The 9,197-nt window shown below is 34.1% G+C and overlaps 2 protein-coding genes across 3 annotated transcripts in view; one reads left to right on the plus strand and one right to left on the minus strand.

The window, feature by feature from the left end:
* Window positions 1-477: 477 nt before the first annotated feature.
* The window catches only part of LOC119634137 (CD109 antigen-like), a 12,580-nt gene continuing 3,860 nt past the window's right edge, over window positions 478-9,197 (minus strand). Inside the window, exons 2-5 of one of the 2 annotated variants that reach the window (XM_038028094.1) lie at window positions 4,960-6,213; window positions 4,637-4,898; window positions 3,956-4,208; window positions 478-602 (exon numbers count right to left, since the gene is read on the minus strand). In XM_038028094.1, the coding sequence (XP_037884022.1) occupies window positions 580-602; window positions 3,956-4,208; window positions 4,637-4,898; window positions 4,960-6,213 (1,792 nt within the window). In that variant the 3' untranslated portion in view covers window positions 478-579. The other variant, XM_038028093.1, reaches the window with a different exon arrangement.
* LOC119634133 (CD109 antigen) overlaps window positions 7,956-9,197 on the plus strand; it is a 16,169-nt gene continuing 14,927 nt past the window's right edge. The window contains exon 1 of the mRNA XM_038028088.1: window positions 7,956-8,381. Within this exon, the coding sequence (XP_037884016.1) occupies window positions 8,311-8,381 (71 nt within the window). The 5' untranslated portion in view covers window positions 7,956-8,310. The remainder of the gene's footprint in view (window positions 8,382-9,197) is intronic.

The raw sequence follows: 9,197 nt of genomic DNA on the forward strand, positions 1-9,197 counted from the left end.
CAGAGAATTCCACATATTCAGAATCTTTAACAGCCTCCGGGGGTATAGCGACTTCTAGCGAAGCTTTCTGTGGCTCCTCCAAATTTAAGAAAAGGGCATGATTTTTGTATTCGGTGACACCTTCAGCTTCTACTTTTAATTTTTTATGTATAGCATCGCTGGCCAGCGAAGTAATGGCTTCAATTTTTAACATTATATCTCCAATTACCTGCGGACGTATTACAAAAGATATATTTTGACTGCTGTTCGGGGACACCATTACTTTCTTTGCTCGTCGTTGGGTAATTAACAAAGAATTTTCAATTTCTTTTGAAACATCGGTAAATTCATACTCTCCATCCGTATTTGCCATAACGATTTGGGCTTCTAACGTATTATCGAGGTAATTGAAAATAACGACTGGTATTTCAATAACTTCGCCTCTTTTTACAGAATAAGGCAAATTTACATCAATGAAGAATGGTTGAAATACCTTAATCTTCAAGGGATTCTCAGTCATTGTAAAACCGGTTTTCGTATTTATCGCAAAAGCGCTTATTATCCAAGAAGTCATGCTATCAGGTATGGACTTAGTTAATGTCATGTTTGTTGTATTATCATTACTGTAAAAGATGCAATGGAATAATACGTTAATTAAATTCATATTAAACTTTGCCTATACATTATCTACTAATGCCACGTGAAAGTTGTTAGTTATGGCGCTTAGATGATATCTAATCGTGAAAGTGTGCCTAAAATTAGTACATAAATGAAATGATTTATGTGTAAATATGTTTTATAAGGCAATGCATTCTAATCCTTGCGATAGCTATTAATTTATGACCTTTAATGCTTTTAATCAAAAAACAATTTTCTAATAGCTTTTGCTTACGCCTTCTTGTGAAGCTTTGCTGCATATTTATATAGTTAAGCGAAACATTAAACTTGTCGAGAAATGTCGTAGTAATTAACGTTAATATGGCCAAGGAAGAAAATTATTTTCGGCCGTGACTGAATATTTTATGTCCATTGCCGTTATCGGCTGTATATCGTCGCGACGTCCGCGATATTTAATTTAGAATTAATGCACTTATCTTGTCGTGTTCTACTTTCCAATTACTTTTATTTGATACCCAATTCACCAGACAGTTCAGAAAAAACTAATGCCCCACGTTGTGGAGTCCATCATATTTATGGAATGTGGAATTAACACACTTTTAGATTGTTGGATCTGTTGTAGTTTATAAATAACAAGCTCGTTTATATTTTTTAAACCAGAGTGGGCTCAGATTGTGTTGTGTCGTTGTCATGTCCGTTGACCAATTGGTCCAATTTTCAACAGGAACTTGCGTGCAAGAACATTCAATGTTTTTGCGTAATTTGAGACCGATAACTTCTTTTTTGCGACCGGGCGGGTCGCAACATTACATTATACCGGCAGACGCGCAGGCCGTCGGACAGAACGTCATAATCGTCTTAAATTGGTTTAGAATTTGCTATTGATCGAGAGTATATACAGTTTATTGCATTTCTGAAGCTTTCTTATGAATGTTGCAAACGTTTTGGCAAAATGAGTGCACCGCTCAGCCTTCGATGATGGGTGAGATAAATTTTTTCTCTTTTTTGACTAACAGCATATTATCCCGAAGAAAAATCATATTTTGATGGAAATAAACGAAAGGAATGAAACGTATGTATTAACATGAACTTTACTTATCAATATCCTCAAAAAACCAAACTTCGTCAAAATTTTTTCGAATTCTTTGGACGAAAACCTCTTGGGCGGGAAGAAATACTTGACACTGTACACCCTGTGAATATAAAATACAACGTCCATCTAATTCTGGAAAATATAAAGAAAGAACTTGAAATATTTTTAGTTTACATAAAAAAAAGCGCGAATTTTTATTGCTAAAATGATAATATGTTAAAATGGATATTGCTTACGTAAACAAATTATTTTGCAAATTTAGCAGAGATTACAGTCTTCAGTAGTTTTCAATTACAAGCTACCAGACGCAAAGAACATGATTTTTTTTTTTTTTTTTTTTGTATATGTACAGTGCTAATTCATGCCTTTGCTTAACCTAAAGGATTAATATCATCCTGTGATTTCTTCTTGCATTTCTGTACCCATCACCGAAGAATAAGAGGCCTACTCAAGTTATCAAAATCTTTGCAACGCCCAGAAGAAAATTTCTAAGACCGCACAAAGTAAATAGTAAATAGTCTTGATCAGCATCAAAATCTGACATAATTTAAGCATGTCCGTCTGGCCGTCGGTCTGTCTGCATAATGACAGCTGTGAACATTCCCCTGGTCGCAAAAACTAAGCGGTCGACTTGAAATTTAAAAAAAATATGGAAAATATTAATATAGAAAATGGGCCAAAAATCGGTCGAAGAATGCACCTGCTGTTCTCCACTACTTATTTAAAAAACCATGACAGATAAATTTATAAAAACTTTAATATGTATTTTCAGGACGATGCTTTAACATCCATATAAAAAATTGACCACGCTTACTCACTATGACAATCTTTGCGCAGAAGAACGGTTCTGAAACCCCAAGGAAGTTTATAAATTCTTGGTCAGTTTCAAATTCGGCGTGCACCAAATCATGCCCCTCTCTTCGTTTGTCCATCTATCCATCTGGCCGATTATGTAATATCTATGATAAACATTTTCGCGTTGGCAAATTCGCCTGCAAACTTGCAAAGGAATTTAAAAATGACCTAAACCAAACCAAGGATATCCCTATAGCGCCACACGCGTATACAACAAATATTATGAACCCTTTTGCTTCTGTGCTTTTTGCTTGTTACCCATAAAGTACAACGTATAGACCATACAAATTTCTCCACTTTTATTCTAAAAATTGAAAAAAATAGCCACTCCCATCAAATATTATAGAGTATGAAAATTTTCCTTTTTTTTAATATCTTTCACGATGGCCGCGACGGGTATAAAAGATTCGCTCACGACCGAATATAATTTTTTTACTTGTTTTTATTGATTTGTACATTACCTATATTTTCCAAAGGCAAACAAAAAGAGTAGACCTACATAGCCCAAAATTAGTAGTAGCTTATGTTTATGTCAAATCCCTATTATGGACCAATTTTTATTACAAAATTTTATGGCGAAATTTTACTCAGCAATTCTGTCCAAAAATTTTGAAGATTTTTTTATGTACAGGGTTTTTCATAACAAGGCATTATCTCATAAGTGGTCGTAGAAATGGTTCTCCTAAATATTATGTGCGCCCGAGAAAACTTATCCTGCCTTGAACCAAAAGTAGTAGCACCGATGTAAAAAATGATCGGATCGCCACATTTTAAAGGGCTCGAAAATTCGATTTTCATGAAAAGTGAGCTAAAATAAAAAGCAACTGAAGATGAGACCACTTTTGAACACAACCTTGCTACAGCTGTGCAAGATTTGAAAGCCAACAAACCGTCTGAAACCTTAGATGCTCTCTTCTCGAAGTCAATTTTTACTGTTCCTTTTCTTAATTTTTGTTGCTAGGTGCTTTAATTTGTCCGCCCTAACTATCAGCTCCAGCTTTGGAATAATGTTCTCTAGTGAGTTTTGTTGGCTTTTTTCAATAAATTAAAGTTTGCCAAATCTATGGTCTATCTTCGACTCGCATTTCTGAAAGAGAAATAAAATCAAACCTGCAGGTCTGGAAAATAATCGCCAATCCGGAGAAGGTCCCAGCCCAGGTTGAAAATCAGGTCCCGGATTACCTTTCCTAGATATGTACGGATGGGCGGACGTATGCGAATATTATTGCCCTCAAAACTAAAATTTTTTGCACGAGGGCACCAATATTTCTAGTATGCATAATTTCGGAAAAGAATGAATGCATCAGTTACCTTTCAATTTACAGAGTGTACTTGCACCCCTAATAGTTAGAATTTCTATATAATATTTAATCTATTTATTTACTTATATTAGATTTTAATGAAACTTACCTTGATAAGGTAATTGAGCATTTGTATGTATTGCTAAGCCAGACGTCTTACCCGGATAGGGAGAAAAACCAAAATTAGTATTGTGATGTCTTAAATTATTTAATATTGTATCCCGTTCGAAGTCGTTGCCACTCTCTAAAAGCAAAGTCCTTTGGTCAACGCCCAACAAACCAACAAATGAATTCGAAGCGGTTTCGATATCCAAACTTACTTCTTGTCCAGGCTTCGCTTGCAGAGGACCTGTTACTTTTATCTGCATGAAGTGATGTGATATGATAATGTAATAAACTATTTTATGCTTCAAATAACTTAATTGCTTTAATTTAAAATTGATTATAAATCGTCTGTTACACGTTTGAGATTTAATTAAAATATCGTTTGATATCGCTTATGTGTGCCCATGTATGTGCATAAGCGTGCGAGTATTATCTTGTTCAAAAATTTTAACTGTTTCACTTATTCGTGCATTCAACTAAAAATCATCGTTGTACGCACCTTTACACTGGTGTATTCTTATAGAATTATTTGCACTGCAGATAAACACAATGGAAAAAATTCCCCGTTGAAATGTTGAAAACACTAAATACATTTCGGTTTGATCCCTTAATAACATTTTGTCTAAAGCTTACCTACACATGGGCTTTAAAACGTCATCAAGCGAGCTAAATGAATTTAACTTACACTGTTTTGAAATTCCAGTTCAAAGTCAATACTGATTTCTTGATATTTGAAATCACTCTTATCCACGTAAAAAACGAACACATCAGCGCGTGGAATCATTTCGAATGTAACTTTAAAGTTGATTTTATAAAAATTCGCCGGCTCAGGCAAAGTAATGTAAGACATTTGTAGAATACAACCACGACCAACAATTATATATGTCAAATGGGTCATCATATTAGGTGCTTTTACACTTACAGACGCGTCGTCACCTATTCGTGGCCTAGAATCTCAATAAGGTTTATGTTTAACACACAGTCGCAGTCTATACATTTCAAAAGTACCTTTCAGTGTTTAATATAAGAGTCAGTTCTTCTCTTACTTCTGCTTGAGCTTGAGCTAAAGTTGTGTTATGTGATTTAGCCATAATACACGGCAAAATTTTGACTTTATCCATAAATTTAAGTTCGCCCAGATAAATGCCACCATTGTGCAAATTGACTTCAAACGTTCCCACACCATTGTCATCTAAAGAACTTTCAAATATTTGCGATTCTTCAGGTTCTCCCCATCCTCTATAATACTTAAGAAAGATTGGATCCTTTGCATTCCGGACGGGACTGCCATTTAAATATTCAACAGCTGCCTTCACTTCAAACGGTTCATTGATTTGAAATTCGATCACTGAGTCGAGCATTTTAATAACGTATTGAGAGCTATGGAGTTTTATATCGATGGTATTACTTTGCCGATTTCCGGTTAATTCCTCAGTTACTATAGCGAAAATTGTCATATTTTCGCCTAAAGATTTCCAATTCAAGTCTTTGTGCAAAGTGAACTCCACTTCTCCTTTACCATTGATATCAATGATTTTCTCGAGATTTAAATATAATATGGTTACGATAGCTTTGCCTTTGACCGGTTTGCCGTATGTGTATTTTGCAGTAACTGACACTTTTAAGGAATCCTCACTTATAGCCAAATCTTTAACGGTGTCTATATCCACACTGAACCTCGGTAGCACATATTTAATGACTTTAAAGTTCTTCTCTTGTCGTGCGTCCTTCCCTAAATCAACCTCAATTGTCCATTGACCTAATATTGGCTGTTCAGTCAATTGAAATCTACCACTATAAACGCCTTTAGTCAAGTGAGAAACTTTAATTTCTCTAATGTAATTATTCGCTGCATCTTTAATTGCCACTCTTAGAGGGCTTTCCAATTTCACTGGCCGAATATTCTCATCCAAAATTAAAATGCGATATTGTACTAAATCTCCGGGTTTATATACGGCTTTATCCGTTTGTATATATATATTTGGTTGATTGGTATCCATATATAAAGCGGTAGACTTTTCAATTTGTAAACCTTCGACGCCCTTAGAAGTTAGTTGATATAAACCATCGCATAAGGCAGGTACATCGAAATCTATTTGCTTGTTTTCCATTGAAGATAAATTCACAATTTTAGACTGATTGAATGATGGACCAGTAACACTTATGTCCAAAGTAACCGTTGTCTGGGCATTATGTAAAGTAACACTAACCGGAAATTTCTGATGAGAGCGTATGGTCTCAGAAGCCACAATAGTATAAATTCTGCAAAAAAAAAAAAAGAATTACATTAAATGTTTTTGCAAAACTGTGCAAATTTATTTCGTTCAAAATAGCGGAGAAGCCTTTATGTAGCAATAAGATCTAAGCTCTCGATACTTTATGACAAGACAGGTAAAGATTTCTCTAAGCCGAAGCGGCTTGTATTGCTTGTATATAACGTCTTAACTTGAAATTCGTGCAAAGCCTGGGTGCAGAAGTTCAGCTTTCTGTCTGAATTTTTTTCAAAATCTGGGTACATTTTATCTTCAGTAGCATTTAAACTTCTTCTTAACAATTTCAAAAATAACTTTTCCATTATTGAAACAAGTAACGAAACTATATACGGTTGTGGCTGAATCTTTTATATCCCCTAAGTTCATCTTAAAAAAAAAAAAGCGAAAACGAAAGAAATTTCACTTCTCTATAATAGTGGACGAGCGTGGCGTGGACTTTTTCTAGTCTTATCTATACACTCATGGAGTGTACATAACGTCTTTTATCGTTGAATCTTCTGTAGTTTATCAGCGATGAGGAAATAATGAGGTCTTTCTTTTTGGTCTTGAAAAGGGATGTGTTTTCTAACAGTTGTGCTAAGTCTGAAACGGGGAAAGTGCCTAGCACACACAGGGGCCATTTCTAGGGCTTGTTATTTCACTCTCCAACTTTTCGCGCTGCAAAAAGGAACTGAAAAGTTAGAACTTGGAATTTATGTTTTAAGGCACCAGCCAATCATTGTAGAGGTACATCAACAGTCGAAACAAAGGAAATGCTATAAAGGTTCCCTAAAGTACGCATATTCTTAAACAATGAAAACAGCGAATTCTCTTCTGTTCGATTGTCATAAATAATGTGCTTTGTGCGTATAATCAAGACTACGTTTTTTGATCTTTCCCCATAAATTTTGCAACGATCTTAGAATCTCGTCTTCTGCTCTTTTCTCTTCTTGTACCCGCCAGGGCAAGGTGAACGTTCTCAAATTGTTTGCGGCCTTTGGACATATATATAGTCTTGGTCAGCATCCCATTTTGAATCTCATTTATCTGTCTGCGTCAATTCTATGGTAAACCTTCCTCAGGTCAAAAAAAAAATAAAGCGGTTGGCTTCAAATTCTTCGAAAACATTTTTTAGTTCTTTCACACAGACTGGTATTAAAGACGAGTCAAATCTGTCCTAGACAGCACCAACAGTACACCGTAACCTAAGGCCGCTTCTGTTTTCAAAAAGACAAAAGTTTTATGTTTTGTTTATTACTTGTGAACCACAATAATTATCCAACTATTTGCACAAAAAATCGAAATCATCAGTCACGCCCATTGAAATTGACGTTTTTGGTTTTCCTTTTATATATATTTAGGATAAAGGTGATGGGTGCAAGAGGGATTATAATATACAACGAATGTAATTTTCATATGAGCTTATCAATGGATCGATGTATGTTTCTCGACTTATCGAATCTGTAATGCATGTGAGTGTAAATGAAGTGAATGCAAAGAGGAACAATTAAAATTTTACTCTCCTCTGAAGTTTCACAATTTCACCTAAAACAGTTTGATGGATGATGTTTTGTGTATCAAACTTTTGACTGCTTAATCTTAAATCCAATTTAAGTCTAATAAAAGCTATCGCGTTAAGCTTTTTATAAGCTTCAAAGCTCAAATGAGTAACTTTTATGTTTCTTTCTCAACTTCTTTATCTTTCTTCGCTCAGCTTTATTTGTAACAACTGCAAACAACTTGAATTAGTTTTGTACCTGATTTCTGGCAAATAACAACAGTAGTTAATAAACAGGTGAAATAACGTGCATCTAAAGCGACCTAAAAACGCGCATTATTGAGAATAATTTCGTTTAACAACGGGAGCGTTCGTAAATTGCAAAAATAGGAAAAAAACATCCCACACAACAGTGCAATAAATATACAAACTAATATGTAATCGATGACTAAGATGTAATAAAATAAAAATTGCGCAAAAAAAAAGTGTAAAACAAATTCAAGTGTGAGGCAGCACGAATTTATTAATAAAAAAATTTAAGAAATTTAAAATTCAATTTTAAATGAATTATTTTCTGATAAATAAAAAAATAACAAAATAAAACAAACAATGCTTTATATAAAATATAGTTCACTGACATTAATAATAATAATATTGGTGCATTTTTGTGCTGGTCAAGGGTCAGTAAAATTTTGCTTTTTTTCTTTTAATATCATTTTGTTTCGTATTTTGTATTTGTGTATGTGTGCGAAAACAAAATCTCGACAAGGCAAATATACTGTAACGTTCACATGTTAGCAGTTGCGGTTGGCTTGTCAAAAGCAAATGATCTCATATTCGTAAGAATCCAGTTTCAATTTCTACCAAAGTAAATTAACAAACGCATTGGGCCAATCAAACAAAAGACTTAAGTAACAAACTTTTTTTTTCTTAATTGTTAATGCTTTTAAAAGTGGTTTATGGTGGTGTTTACACAATCAGCAATAATTGTTTTTCTCCGTTGAATGTTTACTCAGGCGCGCACACACATACATACAAATACTTTCAACAATTGTATGAATGAGAATCGTTAAAAGCATATAAGAAATGAATTCTTTAAGCATATATATGTACATACTACTTGAATATTCTATGTGTATATTTGTATGAAACCGTCTACAACTACTTGAGATTTAAATTGATCTGAAGCCTACGCTGATTGTTGTGGCTTGTCATTTCCCCTAGTTTACCTTGAAATGTTGATTTCGTATTTATTTTTATTTTTATTTCTTTTTTTTTTTTTTTTTTTTATAACCTCACCTTAACGAGAGCATATGCGCTCGAAACGCGAATACAATGCATGTAACACATAAAAGAGATCTAGTTGAAGATGATTGAAATGTTTGTTCGTCTTTCTTAAAACCCAACCGATTCGAATGAGATTTTATTATTGTTGGATTAGTAAAAACAAAAAATCCATCTGTTGACGCTACACGCGAAATTTAGATTTTTCCGAA

This window comes from Glossina fuscipes, unplaced genomic scaffold (assembly GCF_014805625.2).
Source record: "Glossina fuscipes isolate IAEA_lab_2018 unplaced genomic scaffold, Yale_Gfus_2 2, whole genome shotgun sequence".
NCBI classification, from domain to species: domain Eukaryota; kingdom Metazoa; phylum Arthropoda; class Insecta; order Diptera; family Glossinidae; genus Glossina; species Glossina fuscipes.